The 20,245-nt window shown below is 29.0% G+C and overlaps 1 protein-coding gene across 1 annotated transcript; it reads right to left on the bottom strand.

The window, feature by feature from the left end:
- Positions 1-11,936: 11,936 nt before the first annotated feature.
- Positions 11,937-14,474, bottom strand: LOC136086948 (zinc finger MYM-type protein 1-like). Its single transcript, XM_065809450.1, has one exon. It carries the CDS (start codon positions 14,472-14,474, stop codon positions 11,937-11,939), a length of 2,538 nt encoding a protein of 845 aa, XP_065665522.1.
- Between the last annotated feature and the right edge of the window lie 5,771 nt (positions 14,475-20,245).

The following is a 20,245-nucleotide window of genomic DNA, read 5'->3' on the forward strand; positions in this document are numbered from 1 at the left end:
AGAACTCAACAAAACAAAGGTAAACAAAATTATTTGAAACAAAAAGAAAAGGAAAAAGTATGCAAAATTATGATTTGGCCTCATCAACTTTTTATATTAACATTTTATTCTTTTTATATATTTAAAATCATCCTAAAATGTATTGCATTTACTGTTCCTTGCAAATATTACACATGAGCAGAGACTTTTGCACGGTAGTGTATATATATATATATATATATATATATATATATATATATATATATATATATAAATATATATATATGTGTGTGTGTGTGTCTGTGTGTGTGTGTGTCTGTGTGTGTCTGTGTCTGTGTGTGTGTGTGTCTGTGTGTGTGTGTGTCTGTGTGTGTGTGTGTCTGTGTGTGTGTGTGTCTGTGTGTGTGTGTGTCTGTGTGTGTGTGTATGTGAGTCATAGAGAATTATTCATTTCAGAATAAGAAAACGCGTTAAAAAAAATCTTTTAATAAAAATATATTTTGCTTTGTTTCTGTTAATTTCGCTGTTCAAGATGGTTCTCAGAAGTTTCTTGTTCAAGAAGTTTTTAAAATAATATTAGATAACTATGTTAATTCAGTACAAACATTATTTACAGTGTTTAAAAAGTTAGAGAATATTAACGAGCTTGATAAACATTCAGAGTTAGTTTTAACAAATACATTTAGGCAGTTCAACAACCTAAAAAAATCAATGCTCAAGTAAAGCTCAAGTAAAGGAGGTAAATAAAAACTTCAAACATATATGTAAATTAGATAATAAAATGACATAATTATTATAGAATATTTTTCAATTTGTGCAGATATAACTGCATTTATAAACAAAACTCAATTTTGTACGTTAATGACTTTTATTATTAATAATGATATTAATTAAAAAATTTAACGTTGTAATTTCCTATATAGGTTTTGCTGTCATTTAATGAAGATATGATGAACCAAGAAGATGAATACAATTCAGAAGATGATATGCAAAGAAAGAGATAAAAAGGGGGTAGTATTTCTCGAAAGTCAAAACTTTGGAAAGCAGAAGAACTCTGGAAAAATGTAAACAAATTTGCTGAGATCAAGAATATTGATGTGAAAGAGGTTTGTGATTTTTTATTGTCTAGACGTTCATCCTCTAGCTGTGTCATAACTACCCAAATAACAACTGTGACAGCTGTTTCAATCTGCTGGGATTGATTGCTGGGTCTTTCAGCATATAGAAAACTGAGAAAATTTGCTAAGAGCTAACAATATTGATTTTTCCCCATGCTGGAAAGAAGTACAAGACTTCAAAATTCTATTACTCCTCTAAGAACCATTCCCCTACCTAAACCATACATTAGAGTTTACTCTACCTTTACAAAGTCTAACAAAATCACAGTGTCCCAAATTTTTAAGTCTGAAAATGTCCATATTACAAATAAACTAACAAATTTAGTTCTTGAAATCAAGTTTGATTATGATGGCAGTAGAAGACATAAAATGTGTAATCCGCTACGCAATGTAAATACCAATAATATAACCATGACAACTCTAATGCTGATGGAAATAACTTAATATGGGAACAAATATCCCCAAACTCAGATTTTTCTCAGAAGCCTCTGATGTTTCAAATGGGAAAAGAATCACATGAAAACGCACATCTTTTAACCATTTTTAATGCGGAAATCAAAACAATGAAAAATTAAGGTTTCATTACTATCTTCAACGGACAATATTTGAATATTAAAGTAAACATTGCTGCAAATAGTTATGACAGAAAAGCATCATGTATGGTCTGTACAAGTACTCCATGCACTACTCCATGGATTTGAGTACTTCATGAAGATGGTGGTGGTTCATATGGCTGCAGGAGTCCACGCATAGACTTGGAGTCTAAGACAGCCAGTTTTACCAACTTTTTTAAAATAGAGAAAAAATATATACAGGAGTTAATTGGCAAAAGAGAAAGAATCAAGTGGGATTTTTCAGATTCATCAGGTCAAGGGGGTAGTACTACAACTGGAAATGTAGCTAGAAGTCTTCTTAACAATGAGAAGAATTGAAAACTGATTACTGATTACATTTCAAATAAACATGACAGAATATTAGCAGAGCGGTATGGTTTATTGTTGTCTAACATTATTCGTGCTATGTCATCTAGTCAAAAAATAAACATAAAGAAATATAGAGACATATGTAAGGAGACAAACATTTTTCTTCAACAAGAAACCCTCTAGGTTTGACACCGACTATTTATTAGTTATTAGGACATACTTGGGAGCTAAATAAGTTAAATAACAACACAGGTCTTAAATCATGGAATAAAGAAGGCATGGAGGTCAACAACAAACAACTGAGAATATTTAGAAAAATATCAAGAAAAAAAAATCAGTTGCCTAACTTGGAAGATTGTTTTAAAAGACTCTGGGTGGGTTCTGATCTTTTAGTTACCGAGCAACGGAACAAAGGTCGAATACAATGCAAATCGTGTAGTGGATAGGGCATAGTAAAAAAACATGCTTCAAAGTACATGAAAATGACATTGCTAATAATTTGTTAATGTAAAATGAAAAAATAAAACTTGAGCGTTTTTACTTTGTCTTTTTAAAAATTTACATAAAATCTCTAATGCAATATGTTAAAAAAACAATAAAACATAGTTTTTATAACCACAAATAATATTATGTTATTGTATGGCTCTATGATTAGTCATATAATAAAATAATGTTATTCGTGTAAAGTTTTAAAAAAGATATCAAAAGTTTGCTAAGGTGACTACAAGTTTGATGTCATGTGAATGACTCCAACTTTAATCATAACTATGAATTCAAATGTAAGCCTTAATCATGTCATATCACTATTGTTTGTAAACTACTATTAGTTTTCCATAATTACTTTTTATTTACTATTTCAGTTAATCCTGATTGTTAAAATTAAACATTAAGAGTAAAATATTATTTTTTAGGTTCCCCGTAGTAAGCCAATACGTCAAGGGTCAAATACGAATTTGTATTTGAAATTGTATTTGGTATTTATGAGCGTAAATTGTATTTGTATTGTATATTTCTTAAATATTTGTATTTGGTTGACATGTATTTCAAACGGTGATTAAATCCAGGAAATAATGTGTAATTATTTTCGTTATATAGTGTCCAAGGTTGTATAACAGAGTTGGTATTTACAGAAGAATTGTATGCACCATACATGCGTAATCTTGATTCCCACCAATTTCCAGATCCACCAATAATATGCATTCTAGTATATTTAAGATAAACACCATTACTAGCACTAGTGCTTGTAGTGTCTAATAATATATATTCTTTACCATAAGTTGTGTTCATATATCTAAATTTTGATGAGAATAATTTAAGAGATAAAATTGATGGGGGTATTGATGAAAATCTTGTAATAAAAAGTTGTTACCAATAATTAACTACATTACTAGTTTTATTGAATTACTAGACTAGTATCAAATGGTAAATCAAGTGTAAAGTATCCTCCTAAATCATTAGCAGTATATGCATTATAATCTTTTAAAGAGTTTGCATAAAATGGTCCACCAAGTGGAGAAAGTAAAAGATCACAGGCTAAACCTATATCATTTATTCCAGTTCTATCTGTAGAAGTAAAATAATCTCCTATGCAAAGTGTATGATCTGCAAATATTTAAAAAAATACGTGACTTGGTGTATTTTTATTATGATCTGTTCCATCAAGTGCTAACCATAGTTTTCTGAGAATACCAGGACCGGAAGACTGAACAAAAATTGTTGTTGCATCAACACCTGTATTTGGTGCAACAGTCAGTGATTTTACTCCAAGACACGTTAAACTTGAATCTTGTATTATTCCTAAACTGCTAAAATTAGGTGATTTATTATCAACATAACTTTTTGAAGCAGCATCATGTGAGTTAGTAGGTTCTGCTACATTTATTAATTTATTAGAATTCATATTAATATTAATAGTTGCATGATTTTGTCCATCTCTCCTAATAAACAAACTATTAGCTTGAGACGTTGTTAATCCATTTGTTATTTGTTTTGTAGTTGAACCAGTAGTGCGTCTGAATTTATCAACAGGCATTTTATTAAATATAGAAAATTTTTTTAACTATATTTAAAAAAAAATTACCATAGATTATTAATAATATTCTGAAAATCATATTCTTTATCTAGTTTTTTTTTAAATATATAGGCACAAATGTCCACAGAATAAGGTATTTCCAAACTGAACTCTGTCACTATTATAATAAAAGAGACTTTTTAAATAATTTCAATTGGTGGTGGTGGAAATCCCTGCGTATTTGAACCTCCTGTATTTAATATTCCACATTCTTTTTTTGTGTGTATTTTTAGGTAATTCATCTCTTACAAATACACCTTTAAAATGTTTTATTTTTAGTTTTTTTGCTGCATTGATCAATTGAAAATTTGTTAGTAGTTCATTTGGTAAAATTATTCCTTCAACATTGATAAGTTTATGATAATTGTTATTAACCGTTTCCATTTTTTAATTGTAACTTTTTTTTTCTAAAATAACTCTTTGACCTCTTTGACCTCTTTATTAACTTCTTTGACCTATTTGACCTATAAATTATTTTTTTTCTTCTTCTTTTAGTTTGTAGTGTCTATATGTTAATGTGTATGCCATCTTCTAAAATAACTCTTTTATTGTTTTCTGCGCTTAATGCTAATTTATTGATCTCTTCTGTGTAAATTTCATGTAAATGGGATCTTATTACATTCATTTTCCTAATATGATTCCTCATACTTAACAAACAATCTTTGTAATCTTCATGTGTTATATATTTTTTAACAACATTTTTCTTTACCCCCTTACATTTTTTGTTATCTTTTCCGTGTACTTTGTAAGAATACAACTTTGATCTGAGTTCTACAAATTCTTCAATTTTCCTGCTGATTCATCTTTAAACATTCCTATTCCTTTTTTATTAACACCAACTTTAGAATCGACATTATTAATTGCTGGGTGCTTTGAGTCAAATTCACTTGTATCAAATTTGCTTTCAATATCTTTAGAAATATCTGCGAAAAAGTCTTCTGTTTTAATTTTGTATGCTAATGAATCTGTATCTGTGAATAATAGTTTTGCTTTATCAGAATATTTATTCTTTATTTTTTGCTTTATCAGAATATTTATTATTTATATTTTTTTGGTGGTAGTTATGTCTCAGAAAATTTATTTATAGAATCAACCCAATCATATGGGTACACACCTTTTCTTAGTAACAAATCTAATTTTTTACCTGAATATAATTTTCCTACATTTTTACATTGATTTTTTGTTAAATTCTTTAATAAACTATCTAAATTAGAAGGCATAAATCTATAACTATCTAATAAACGGAGTTCACGCTTAATTTTTACTTTTTTACCATCTTCATGAAAAAACTCACCAACTTTAATTTCTCTAGAAAAGCTAATATACTTTTCTTCATTATTTGGTATACAACTCAATTTTTCTCCTAATAATTTCTTTATAAACAAGTGAGAATAATGACCAGATAAATTTTGAAATATAACTGAAAAAGAAATTTGGAATTTTATATTTTTTATAACAACTTTGATGAGCAGTACCTCTATATTTTCCAGTAAAATGACAGTGGTCGTTTACTTTATCTTTTTCAAGATCTTCTCCACAAATGTGACATGATATTGCCGCATTAAAATCATGTTTGTTTTTAGGAGTAAATATCTTTCTTTTCGGAAATTTAATCTTGTTATAAATTTTCTTAATATCTTCTTCTAATCGATCAGCAAAAACTTGTGCAACATCATCCGTTTCATTACTCAAATACATGTAACTGGACTGCTATAATATAATAGCAGAATGAACTTGGAATATGTCTTTGATATTGCTTAGTATATGAATCATTCGGATTTGGTTCACAAGTGTTAATTGGTTTGATAAAACTTTCAAAGTCGGCATATACTACAAACGGTACTCTCATAGGTTTGTTATGATTATTGAACTGCATTGTTGAATTTGGTGGTGGAAGTTCAATACGTACTGAATCATATGTGTCACAATACAATTTATGATGAGATAAAGATTCTTCAGTATTAAATCCTAATAAGCAATTCCTACAATAGTATATATTATACTTTTTTTTAGATGTTTGAGAAGAAAGTAATCTGCTAAAACTTTTTATTAAACAATAATGATTAGTAACACCATTTGAGATTAATAATAAATCTATTAAATGGTTCACGATTATTATTTTTCGACACACACAAAATATTGACTGATAAATCTTCATATCCAAATACATTGACATTGATATCTGTATTATTCTCAAATTATGTAATTTGTTTTAATGATACTAGAAATTCTATTTTATCCCAATTATTTTTTTTAGCTTGATTTTTAAATTCCTGATCTACTCTTACAGGATGATTATCTGTTGGATTTAATGCTCTTGCAATACACCACACTTGCAATATACCACACTTGCAATACACCACACTTGCAATATACCACATTTGCAATACACCACACTTGCAATACACCACTTAAAACACTTTTTATCTTTATTTTTTTATATTAATTATTGCCTTTTTAGTTGCTAAATTTTTATCAAGTGGAATGTATGATTTAATTTTAATAGGATTACTCAATAATATTTATATCCATCTCTTTAATTGAAACAAACCTCCACTTTGATCCTACCTGTTTAAATGATGATAATGATTTTAAAATTTTGTGCTCAGCTCTTTCATATAATTCATTCAAATCTGTTGATTCTAATACAACTTGATTCTTAGTTTTAAATAGAGCAGTTGAGATTATAGTTTCTCCTGTTTTAATATCAGTACGCTCCATTTCACAATGGAAAACTATATAAACTTTTGATTTTCTATTTTTATTTAGTATTTTAATCGCACTATTTTTTACATGATTCATAAATTATAAAGCATCATAACCTTTTTCACCCATAACAGTAAATTGTTTTGTCACATTTTTAACAGATGATTGCATTAATTTAAATTTTATTGGTTTTCTTTCTTCAACTTTATTATCCGGTTCATTTTTACTTCTAACTTCCAATTTATTGTATAAATTTTTTAATGAGTTGATGTTTTGATTGACTTTATTCTAAATTGTATTAGGCACATATGACACTATCCAATCTGCAATAGAATTAAATTTACTTTTTTCAGTTGATTCTTTTTTTAATTTCAATGTATTCACTGTATTTTTATTTGTATTAGGCACATATGACATAAGCCAATTTGCAGTAGATTGCATTGGTTTTTGTTCAGTTGGTATGTTCCCAACTGGTGTAAATTGCGTTTAAGTGTGCTCAACAGGTGTGTGCTCAACAGATGTGTGCACTAACGCTTCTAATAATTCACTTTTTCGCATTCTATAATAATATTTAATTTTTCGCTCAGAAGAGAATTCGTTCATCAACAGTTGGGATTTCTGTAAAATACTTCAGAAGTTGTCATTTTGTTTTTTTATATGCAATATAAAAATATTTTTTTATTAGACAATTCTAAAAGACTAATAATTGTATAAAAAATTACGCAAGTCAAAGACCGCGTCCTTTTTATACTAAATCTTCTTACTTTTCATTTGATAAAGTTTTTTACTAATCTTATTGCAGACCCCATCATTATTTTATTTGCTGTTGCTTCATCAGCTCCATTATTTATCAAATTTGAAATTATTTCTTCAATTTTTTTATTAATAGGTGTATTTGGTTGTGAAACCACTTTTGAAGATGCTTTATCAATTAATTATTTTCCTTTTTCAACTGCAGCATTTCTAGCAGCTTTTATTGCTGATGTTGAAAGTTCTTTTCCTGCTGATAAAGCATCAGTTATTGCAGTTTTTCCTAAATTGCTAGCAGCCAACTGCTTCAACATAGCTGATGATACTCTTGTTACTTTTGATGCCGCAATACGTTTAATTTTTCATAGAATCAAATATTTCACTCCAACAAATATTTTTTCACATATTTCTTATTATGAATAATTAGTATTTTCTATGTGTTATATATTTTTTTTTATATGCATTAAGATATAATTATAAATTATTTTGTATTGCTGTATACTGTGCACTATTCTTGCAACAGCTTTATTTTTTGAACTAATTTACCTGCTTTCAATGCAGCTATACGTAATTCAAGCATTTCAATTAGCTCATTAGGGTTGCTCGGAAGAATTATCGCTTGTAATCCTGTTCCTTTTGATTCATGATTTCAAATTTTCTTTATATTTCTCCAAATTGGAGCTATTATTACTCTGTATTTTCCACTCCTAGATGACTTTGGTTTGTATTGGTTTTCAGTAGTAATTGCATCTGTTTGTATTAATATGTTTTTATAATTTTTAAGATCATTTTCTGTATATATCGCCTTATTAAGATTAAACTTTGTTATCAACTCCCAAAGACCAGGAGTAATATAATATGTTTTACTATCAATAGTTATATCATCATCATTAATATATATTTGTTTTTTTCCAATGTATAACTTGTCATCCTTAGAATGTATTCCAAATGTAGTATCTGTAGACTTTTTAATATTTGTATACACTCTTAGATAATCTGTTGCAATTTTTCCGAGCCTCAAGTCCTTAGTTTTTTTATAAGAAGGAGTTGGTTCTTTATATGCATGCTCAGACATTATTTCAGGATAAACATTTAAAAAAGTGAGTGCAAATTCATTAGCTTGATCGTGCAATTTAGATATGTTTTCTTTTATTCCATCTTGACTATCAATTAATGGCTTGTACAATTTTGTCAAGTCTAACTGTAAATTAGCTTCACCCATCTTTTCATATAAATTATTCTGCTGTATTCGTTTTTTACTATCTAAGAATTCTTTAACAATTTGATCTCTATTTTCAGAATTTTCAATTTTTAGAAATGACATTTTGCTTTTTTTATAAAAAATAAATAAAAAAAATGAATCGTTATGTTGTTTTTTATGTTTTACGTTTTATGTTTTACGTTTTATGTTAAACGTTTTATGTTTTATTTTAATAAATTATTTTGTGTTTTTACGTTTACATTTTTACTAAATCTACTTTGGAGTATATTAATTGTCTCATCTCTTCCTTGTTTAATTATTGATTCCTTAGTTTTTTCATCAATTTCTGTTTTTGTTTTTGTTCTAATTTGTTCAAGAATGACTTGAATTTTTTCAAGTTCACCAAGTATTAATTCACATTCATTGTCATTTATATGTCCATCTACTAAAGCTTTAGAAATATAATCACTTATTGTATTTAGTTTTGAATCAGCAAGTACCTTAATCTTTTCATGCTTTTCTGCTTTTAAATTTAATTTTTTAATAACTTGTCCACCTATTATTGATAAAACACCTGCTCCTAATGCTACACCCTCACATGCTATAACTACTGGAGCTGCAATTATTGTTGCTAAAAAACCAATTCCAATAGCTCCAAGTATAATAGTGCTTGCTAGTAATGCATTATCAATTGTTGAAATTATTTTTACAGCTCTATGATACTTTTTACTTAACATAGTTCTGTTTTCTCTCTCACGCTCTATTTCTTTTTGAATCTCATTAATTTTTTGTAGACGATATATATGTCCACTAATCACCTAATTTTTAGCAGGCGCATCTGAAAGAGTTGGGTATATTTTATATTCGGTTTTTAATAAGGTAAAAAAATTTTTTTTTCCAAATATTTACAATAAATTAATAAAACATCTCCTTTTTTAATTAATACATCATAATCAGAATTACTAACAACATTTACTACAATATCATCAACAGACTCTGTGATTACAGAATCTTATAAACTTAACATTTTTAATTTAAGTTCTTATTTTAGTGAAACTAACGCAACACCTTCATTAATTGTTGCACCAAACATTAAAAGAATATTTTGATGTGATAGAGATTTTATTGTAATGTCATGTTGCGCAAATATCTTATATCTATTCTCATATATTCATACTGAAGGGTGTTCTAAATCTTTATGTGGCTTAAAAAGCATTTATGTACTGGCAGATTATATCTTGACATTTTATATATGTAAGAAAGATTTTCAAAAAATATTCAGAAAGTCATATTTAAAAATGGAATATTAGCAAATGGTGAATTTGGTCCTAATAATAAACCTGATCCTGTTACTGTATATCCATTTCCACTACGTAAGTAGAATCCATCACCTGCAGAACCTCCCTTACTCCATGGTCTCAAATATAAACCAGATCCTGCAGCTGTCACTTTAACTCCTGAGATATTACTACCGTTTTCTGACATAATCAATTAAATATATTCATTCATATCAGTAATTTCATAACACCCTTCTGGTATGTTTATATCATGCCAAGTTGATATATATCTGCGCTATATTTAAAATTGTTGTTTGAAGAATCAGTATTAGGAAAACTGTAATATGTCTCTAAACTAACTAGAGCCATTTGATATTCTTTATCCTTGCCAAGTTGAATAATAGGAGCAAACGTAGTTTTTATGTTATTGCCACTTATTATTATACAAGGCATTTTGTTTTTTTATATTCAAGATAATATTTCAAAACTCACAAGTTGGTATATAAAAACAATTTAATCCACTTCTATATTTTCCATAATCTCTTTTAGAAGATAGATCTATAATAACAAATCCATATGGCTTTGACCAAGCTTTCTTACAAAATCTTATAAACTCGTCTTTTGTCATATCACTTGAAACATGATCTTTATAAATATGATATAATTTCTTTGAGTCTTGTGGAAATAAGCAAATAAAATTTGTATTTTCTCTTAAAAGCTTTTCTAGGTAACATAAAATAATTTTGCGCAAGATCGAAACAATTATCATTACTATGTCTTCCTCTTATATAATAATGTACTAATTTAGATGAAAGATTAACTTCTACTGATGCATATAAAGAATGGAGTAAACCTGTAGATAGAGTTGATAATGCAGCTTACCATTATGATCTTGCGTATAAATATTTTCAAGACACTGCAATAAGAAATCAAGCTGATAAAATTATGCTCGAAGAAATGGGTTCCATAAAAAATCTAACAATACGTGAAAGAATTGAACGAGGTATTATAAAACCAATTATTCAACTAAAACAAAGTTTGGGTTGGGTGTTCAAAAAAACTACCAACGATCTGTAAAAAAGATGAGGATAAAGAATTAAAGTGGAGTGACAAACTTGCAAACGAACTTCATAGACCGGTTGTAAAACATTTCAGAAAAAGAAAAGTTATTGTAAATGGAATCGATGAAATATGGGCTGCTGATTTAGTTGACATGCAATCTTTTTCCAAATTCAATGACAGTATAAAATACTTATTAATGATGATATATGTTTTTCAAAGTACGGATGGATTGTTCCATTGAAGAGTAAAACTGGAGTTGATGTTGCTAATGCATTAAATAAAATCTTTAAAGAAAGAAGGTGTCAAAAAATGTGGGTGGATAAAGGCTTAGAATTTTATAATAAGCATGATAAAGCGCTGGGGGCTTAGTTATATTCAACTGAAAATGAAGAAATACATTGTGTAGTTGAACGTTGGAATAGAACAATGAAAGAGAAAATGTTGAAAGTACTTTTCAGCTAATTCTACTAGAAAATATATTGACGTTTTAGATGAAATGGTAAATAAATACAACAACACAAGACACTCTTCAATTAAAATGACACAGTTGAAGCTAGCGATAAAAAGAATGAAAATATTGTTTGGTTAAATCTAAAGAGAAATGCACAATCAGAGCCTATTAAACCAAAGTTTTCAATTAGTGATAGAGTCAGGATTGCTAAAAAGAAGGTAACATTTGAAAAAAGATACACACCGAGATGGACTGAGAAAGTTTTTACTGTGTCACCAGGGCCGTCTTAAGGCCATCGGGGGCCCTAGGCTAGACTTAATTTGGGGCCCCCTTTTTCCTTAGTAAAAAATTAAATCAAATACTAAAATAGGAAACATTTATTAAAGCAATGATAAAATTTACATGTGACGTTTACGTGATTTTTTTCTTGAAAATTCTTTAATAATATCATCAAAATCAATGGTTAAAAGAACATCTGGTTCAATTGACATTAACGACAAACAGTTCAATCTTTCTTGCAGCATGGTTGAGCGGAGTTCATTTTTTATAAGTTTTAGTTTTGAAAATGATCGCTCGCCAGTGCAATTTGAGACCATCATTGACAGAAAAATTCTAAGGGAAATTTCAATATTTGGAAAAGTTGATTCCAAGTGGTCTCTTTTTAATGTTGAGTAAAATTCTGTAAATGAATGTTCATCTTTTGAAATGTAATATTTAAATTGCTGGCACTCAAAAAAAAGTTCATTTTCATTTATGTCCTTCTTATAAACTTGTGCTAGGTTTGAACAATGGTCTTTTAGTTCAACATTGGCAATTGTTTGAATGTTTACTTGAAATCCGAAATTGTCATTGATCTTCTCATATGCTGATGTTCTTTTTTTTAAATTTGATGTTAGTGAATCAATAACAGGAAGGTATGTTTCAATTTTGAATTTATAACTTCCCTGAAATTCCAATTCTTCAGCCTCACCATCAAAGAAGGCCATACGTCGGCTTCTTTTTTTTGTTCTTTTTGAAGAATCTCTGTAGTCAGTGTTTGGAAGCAAGATTTTGGCTTTTTCCTGGTAATTCTCAAATTGACTCCTCAAATCTTTAATGAAATGCAACAATGACTTTAGAATCCGAACTGCAACATCCAGGTTTAAATTTTCTTTCTGTAAAATCTTCGATGTTTCATTAAAATGACAAAGAATATCATTCCAGAAAATTTTCGTGATGAGATTTTGAGCATCATTTTGAGTTTTTTTTGACTGACTTATGTCCTTGATCAAAAATTCAAGTGCTTTTTTAATCTCATCATAACTGTCATGCAGACAAGTCACAGCATCTGCACGTGATGACCATCGAGTTCCAGAAAACTGTTTGACAATTTTTTTGCCTTTGCCAACAAAAGACAGAAGCACTTGCCAACGATGAGTTGATGCAGAAAAAAAGTTGTAGAGGCATTGAACAAAGTCAAAAAAAATAATTGCTTCTAAACAACATCCAGCTGCACTGTTGCCAACCAGATTTAAAGAATGTCCAGCACAAGGAATAAACAATGCTGATTCACTTTTGTCTTTAATCTTCTTTTGTCGGCCTGAGTACTGTCCTGCCATATTTGATGCATTATCGTATGACTGCCCACGACAGTCAGATATTGAAATTTCATTTTCTTGTAAAAAATTCAAAACCACTGTTTCTAAATGTTCAGCTCCATGCCCGTGAATAGGAACAAATTGCAAAAAACGCTCAACTGGTGCCAAGTCTTTAACATATCGAACTGTAAAAGTTAATTGATCTACATGTGACAAGTCTGGAGTTGAGTCAACGCTGATTGAGTAGTATTTTGCTTTTTTTAATTCAGAAATTATTTCGCTCAAAACTTTATTTCCCATTAGGCATATAAACTCCTCACAGATATTGGCGGAGAGGTATGAAGTATTACCTTTTCCAGAATTTCCATGTTTTTTCATGTGTTCATGTAGGAATGGGTCAAACTGGCTAAGTAACTCAAGAGTTCCTAAATAATTACCATTTTGCTCTGAACCAATGGTTTCATTGTTTCCACGAAATGGCAATCCTCTTGATGACAAGAACTTTACAACTGCAACAATTCTTTTCAGCACATTTTGCCAGTACAATTGTTCGTTATGTAACTGTTTTAATAATACAGAGTCAAGCTGGCCACTTTCTCTCTGCCGACTGGAGTAAGTAAGCATATTTTTGTGATGTTCAGAACCATTCTCGTGTCCAGATATACATTTTAAGGCATTTTTCCAATTGTCATCAAATTTAGTTGTGGAAAAATTAGAGTGTTTGCTGGAGAATAAGGTACAAGCAAAGCAAAAAACAGAACCTGTTGAAGGTGAGTATAATAGCCATTCACGATTGACAAATTCGCCATTGTGTAGTTCACGTCTAAAGCAAGATTTTGATAAGTACTTTTTTTGTCCGCAACTCAACCTTTCCGAATTTTTGAAGCTCCCATCATTGTTCTGGCACATGGACGGGCCATTAGAAATCCAAAATGATTTAGCTTCTTGGGATAACTGATGCCACAATGCTGGGTCAGTTTCTTGAGTAGTTTTTGTTGTTGCGTTTGGATAAGTTTTAATTTGATTTGATTCTGGCTCCTGTGCTGGTTCTGGCTCCTGTACTGGTTCTGGCACCTGTGCTGGTTCTGACTCTTGCTCTGGTTCTGGCTCCTGCTCTGGTTCTGGCTCCTGTTCTGGTTCCAGTTCCTGTTGAATTTCTAGAGTTTCATTTGGCAACAAAGCACTATCAATGCTTACGAAATTTGAAGTTGGACAAAGAAATACATCTTCAGACACAACAGGCTTTGACTTTTGTACCAAAAGAAATGATGTCAAAGGAAGATATTTTGAAATGTCTTCTTTTGCTTTAGCGGCTTTTTTCCTCTTTGCAGCACCACTTTGATAAGTCCGATTAGACATGTTAAATGACTTTTTTTCAAAACAGATGTTTTAAGTTGATCACAGCAATTTCAAATTCAATCTAATGGGATATTTTAAGTGCTTGTATTTAACACTTCTTATCGGAAAATTTATGTTTATTTTCGGACGCATACATGCATTTTTGCTTATCAAGAAAAAAAAAATTCCCTAGGGGGCCCCCACACTGAAAAACTGATACCTTTCTAAAAATAATTAAAAAAAATCTTATCAAGAAAAAAATTATTCCCGAGGGGCCCCCAAACCATGATTTCTTCAAAAAATTTAGAAGTATAATTTTTTATTTATATAAATTTGAAAAAAAATCCAGACACATTTTGGGGACCCCTAAAAATCGGGGGCCCTAGGCTGCAGCCTACCTAGCCTATGCGTTAAGACGGCACTGTGTGTCACAGATTCAGTTCACAGACCCACCGACGTATAAAATAACAGACGATAATGGTGAAGAAATAAAAGGTACTTTTTATGAACAAGAACTGCAAAAAACTAATCAAGAAATATTTAGGATTGAAAAAGTTATTCATAAACTCAAAAACAAATCATTAGTAAAGTGGTACGGGTACCATGAGACGTCAACTCATGGGTTGACAATAAAGAACTGATAAGTCTGTAAAATCAGTTATTTAATAAGAGTACTTTACTATTATGCGTAGCTATATTACATTTACTTTTGAGCTCACCTTATAATTATTATTTCTTTGTTGAAATAATAATTATATTAATATCATATCATGCTGGTTGAAGAGATCTATAATGTACATGTTGAAAAATAGTTGAGACGCATCATACTTTCTAAGCCACACACATGGTTTTTATTACTTTTGATAAACTCGACAAAAATTACAACAACCACTATTTATATTTAGCTACATAATAATGAGTGAAGCTTTGCTACTTTTTGTTCGTTCATCTTGTGAAAAAAATTTGTCATTACGTCTTGCTTCACTTGGCAGTATGGCAAAATATTTCTTTGCATTCGAATAGATAAACTACGCTCGGATTACTCCATTGTATTTGGCAACAATGATTGAACTTGAGTCTAATAATTTACAATCTTAGAACTATCTAAGAGAACTTTTCAATCAGTAAAAGTAAAATACCATTCACAAGCATTGGTTTTGATCCCACATTCAAAATCCTTCTGGTTTGCAACGCTTTTTGCAGTCTTACTGCAACAGTACTAAATACGTTGTCTAAATATTTCTGTAATAAAACTAGCATTAGTTCTTAAAGTCAATTTTTCAGTTTTAACTAACTGGATTCACTTGTAACAGGTTTCTTCTAAATGTTCAAAAATTATTGGATGCATTTAAAACGTTTGATGTCAGTTTTCAAGGAAATGAATCAGTGATGAACATTATTTCTAAAACAGTATTACCTATAGAGTATACAAAAAAGTTGTTTTAACATACAAAGATTGGAAATTATTTCTACCAGAATTTCATTAAAGAGCGTTTAATTCAATCTGAATCAATTCGGTCACCAATTAAGAAGTGTGCGCTGCCAACATTTAAAACACAAGGAAAAGAGATTACTATTAGTGTTGAGAAGAATCTTGTTCAACTAAAAGAGATAAAAACATTACTTTCACAATTTCTTGTTACGGCATGGAAACGACCAGAGCTAGAATTGGAGCATAATATTGGCAACTACAAGTTTCTGCTGTACCAAAATCAATTTTTACAGATGATGGAGAGCCCCTACTTTCCACAGATAAATAGATAATACAAAATGAGATAGAATCTTTATCAAAATAAAAGCATTCAGTAGTACCTAACCATAATTTGACTAGCAATACTCAGAGAGTAATCATTATTGACGGAATGGCGCTGGTAAACATAGTTCATAAAGGTGCTGAAATAAAAATGTGCAAGGCAGAGTTTTTTATTCTAAAAATAACATTAATAACAAAAAAGACAGTACTTACTAAAATATTTAAACATAAAAGAATTATTCAAGATTAAAACATTAAAAGGGAAGTTGTTAATTATAATTTTTCTTTAGGGCATTGCCAAACATTTTGTTATATCACTTTTAAAATTGCAAATAGTTACAACGAAATTTGACTTGTTTTTGATTACTATATCGGTCAGTCTCTTAAAATATTGAAGCCAACATCTGGAACCAATATAAAGTACAAGGTTTCCGATAAAGAAGATATTATCAGTTTGTCATTAAAGCATTTTTTATCTAATATAGAAACTAAGCAAGACATATCTATATACCTATCAGAGTATACTTATGATGCACTATAAGATCAAAGAAAATATTTTTCAATTACATATGAATTAAAAAACAGTTACAAATATATCCAGTTTTGATATTAGGTTGCTTAGCCATAATCAAAAAGAGGCGGACACTCTTCTCGTGCTCCATGCTATTGATATTGCAAGATGTAATTCGTTTTTAGAATGCTATGTTTTCTCCCCAGATACAGACGTACTTTTGTTGCTAATATTTTACTGTAAATATCTATCTCTTGTAACAAACTTACGAATTGGAAAAGGATTAGAAGAATGCGACATCAGTATCAAGAATTATTTTGAGGCACTTGATTCCAAACTTTCAAAAGCTTTATTGGGTTTCCATGTTTCCAGGATGTAACTAGACCAACCGCTTCTATGAAAAATCTAAACTAACACAGTGAAAGTCATTCATGGTTGCTGATGACAAGATTCTGTATGCATTATCAATTTTAGGCAATACTGAGTCATTGCAGAACCAGGTTACTTTTCAAGGTATTGAGCGTTTCGCCGTCAACACCTATAAATTTGAAAAATATATCCGATAACATATCAACCTTAACAAAGCTAAGGTTTTTTTTCTCAAAGTATCATCAAGATGTTGCTCAGTTACCATCTACCATGAGCGCTCTAAAATACAAAATATTTAGAACTCAGTCATAAGAAGATCTCACAAACCTTCCTACAAAATCACAAACCTACCTTACAGTTTCTTCCTTCTCCTGAAGGCTTTTGCTGGGAGATCAATGGTGAATTCCTTGATCCAATATTAACAGATTGTCTTCCTGCTCCATTGGCTTTAATTTAATTGAGTGTTTGCGTTGTGTTATTTAAATGATTTTTTTATAAAAAATATAGTTTATTTATACCTAAGTTGTAAAAATGTTTTTTGTTTTACTGGAGGAATTCATTCAAATTACATTTGTCTGAATAGGGAAGGAAGGGGGAGGGGTATATGGTTTTTCTTTTTTGATAAATATGCAGAAGTGATACCATCGTGGTATCCATGCCAATACAGTACCGAGCTTTTTTAAAAAAGATATACAATTTTAACTTTTTAATAAAAAACATTTAAAATGACATTTGTTAATAGGAAAAATTGAACGAATAATACAAAATCAAATTCAATTAAAACAATCCTTCATACATATATTCAGTAGGTAATTTCTTTGAACATAAATTAACATTAATAAAAATTCTCTAAGTAAAACTCATCTGGATATATAACAAATTGTAAATTCTGGGTCTGTAAATTCTGGGTCTGTAATTTATATACTCTGTAAGGTATTGTATCTTGAGAAGGAAACGTTTTCAGCATATGATTTTTACATATTGTTCCGCTTTATAAGGTCTTCTGTATAACATATACTTTTTAAATTTAAACATTTTTTTTTGTTGACTCTAATAAGTTTGACGTCATAGGTCCCGGCCCCAAATGTAAAAATATTTTGTACCCATGTTTTTCTTCTTAGTTTTAATCTTAAAAACAAGTTAAAAGCAAAAAATTGCTTCTAACACGCCTGTGCACACAAAGTTCACAGTGACACTCACTATTTTTTCTAAACCTAACAAACAAATTTCTTTATTTGTATTTGTTAAATTCTGATACATACATTTGTTTTTAAATTTGTATTTGGAAATCTGAAATTAACATATTTGTATTTGTATTTGATCAAATGTATTTCACCCCAACCCTGGTGTAGATTGCATAGATAATTGTACATTTGTTATTGTAATATTGTATTAATAATCATAGTTTTATTTATAATAATAAAAAAATTACCTTCAACAAAGAATACATTTTATTGTTTACGTTGTGTTTGAGAAATTTTTTACGTTGACTTTGAGAAATTTTTTATATAAGAGCTTTAATAGTATCTATGTTTTGTTTTTAGAGTTGCTTTGTGTTGATTAATGACTACCAACAGAAAACATATTACTTTAACAAACTTTAATTAAAAATTATAGCATTATGTGATTTTGATAAATCTAAGGTAAAATGGTTGACTGGGGTGATCACATAAACTTCATTTAGTAATTACATTTTTTAAAACAATTTTTATTTACATATTTATTTATCAGTTGATTAATAGAATAATATATACATATTTTTCTATTTAATATGTATATATTAAATAGAAAAATATGTATATATTATATATATAGATTTCTATCAATAATGCATATATGGTAAAGCATGTATGTTATACAAGCAATATCATTTCAATGAATTTATTAAATAGTGTATTGTAGCATGTATTTTGTCAACCACACTGTTGTAAAGTTTCAAAGTTATCTATAATGATTTTTTTAATTAATTTATTACAGGGTGTTAAGTTTTTTTTTTTAATTTGCTGTAAAATAAATTCCAAATACAATCATAAAATGTATCTTAAGTGCAACATGAAATTAAAAAAGAAGTTTTGGTCCAAAATAATTGAAAATTCTTATGTTTGAATATAATTGTAAGTAGATTTTCATTGTGATAAGTTTACAAATTTCTTATTGTGATATAAGTCAAAACTACAGTTGTTTTTAATTTTTCTAAATATGTTTAGGTTGTAACAAATAATTACATTTAAGTTATAATATTGTTTAATTAGCTAATTAATCTAATTAAGCTCATTATCTGATTCTCTAATTAAGCAGTTATGACGCAGTGATTAGAGTTCTGACTCAGAACCAAGAGGTTCGTCAGTAAGCATTTAACTAGGAAGAAGGCATGAACTTCCTTGTTAAATGCTCTTCTGCAGTGCTCTGTGATTAGACCGTAAGGACTAATCACAGAGCACTGCAAAAAAAAAAAAAAAAAAAATATATATATATATATATATATATATATATATATATATATATATATATATATATATATATATATATATATATATATTCAAAACGTTATTGATATTGGCTATTCTTAAATTTACAAATTTATAAAAAAAATATCAAGCCAAGTTGACTAAGGATTTGATGTCATGTTAATTTGAGTCAAGACTTAAAAATTTAAATGTTTACATGGTAGTCTTGCTATACCATCATCGTTTACAAGTCTATGTCATGTCAATCCTAACAACATCAAACATTAACCTTAAAATAACATTGTTTTAGATTCCTTGCAAATTGAACGTCATCACTTGATGAATGTCATCACTTGATGAATTTTATCACTTGATGAATGTCATCACTTGATGAATGTCATCACTTGATGAATGTCATCACTTGCAATTGCGTCTTATAATAGCAACTGAAGAAGTTGAAACAATAAATTGCGTCATAATGAGGCTTCAGTTCTCTAATATTTATTTTTTAATTTTTATTAATGTTTTCTTTTAAGCTATTCTAATAAATTATTTGTTTAAAAGATATAAAGGTATTAATATTTTGTTTTTAAAGTTGCTTTGAACTGATTAATGCGTAACAATAAACTATAGTAATGAATAGTTTTTCTTGCCTGGGTTTCTACTTGAGTATATTGAGTTAGCTTGTGTTTTTTACTCGTGTTTTAGGTTG

Source organism: Hydra vulgaris, chromosome 11 (assembly GCF_038396675.1).
Source record: "Hydra vulgaris chromosome 11, alternate assembly HydraT2T_AEP".
Taxonomy (NCBI): Eukaryota; Metazoa; Cnidaria; class Hydrozoa; order Anthoathecata; family Hydridae; genus Hydra; species Hydra vulgaris.

What these genes read in the sequence shown, in the direction of transcription:
- LOC136086948 (XM_065809450.1), bottom strand. Translation starts at nt 14,474, where the DNA reads ATGTCTAATCGGACTTATCAAAGTGGTGCTGCAAAGAGGAAAAAAGCC.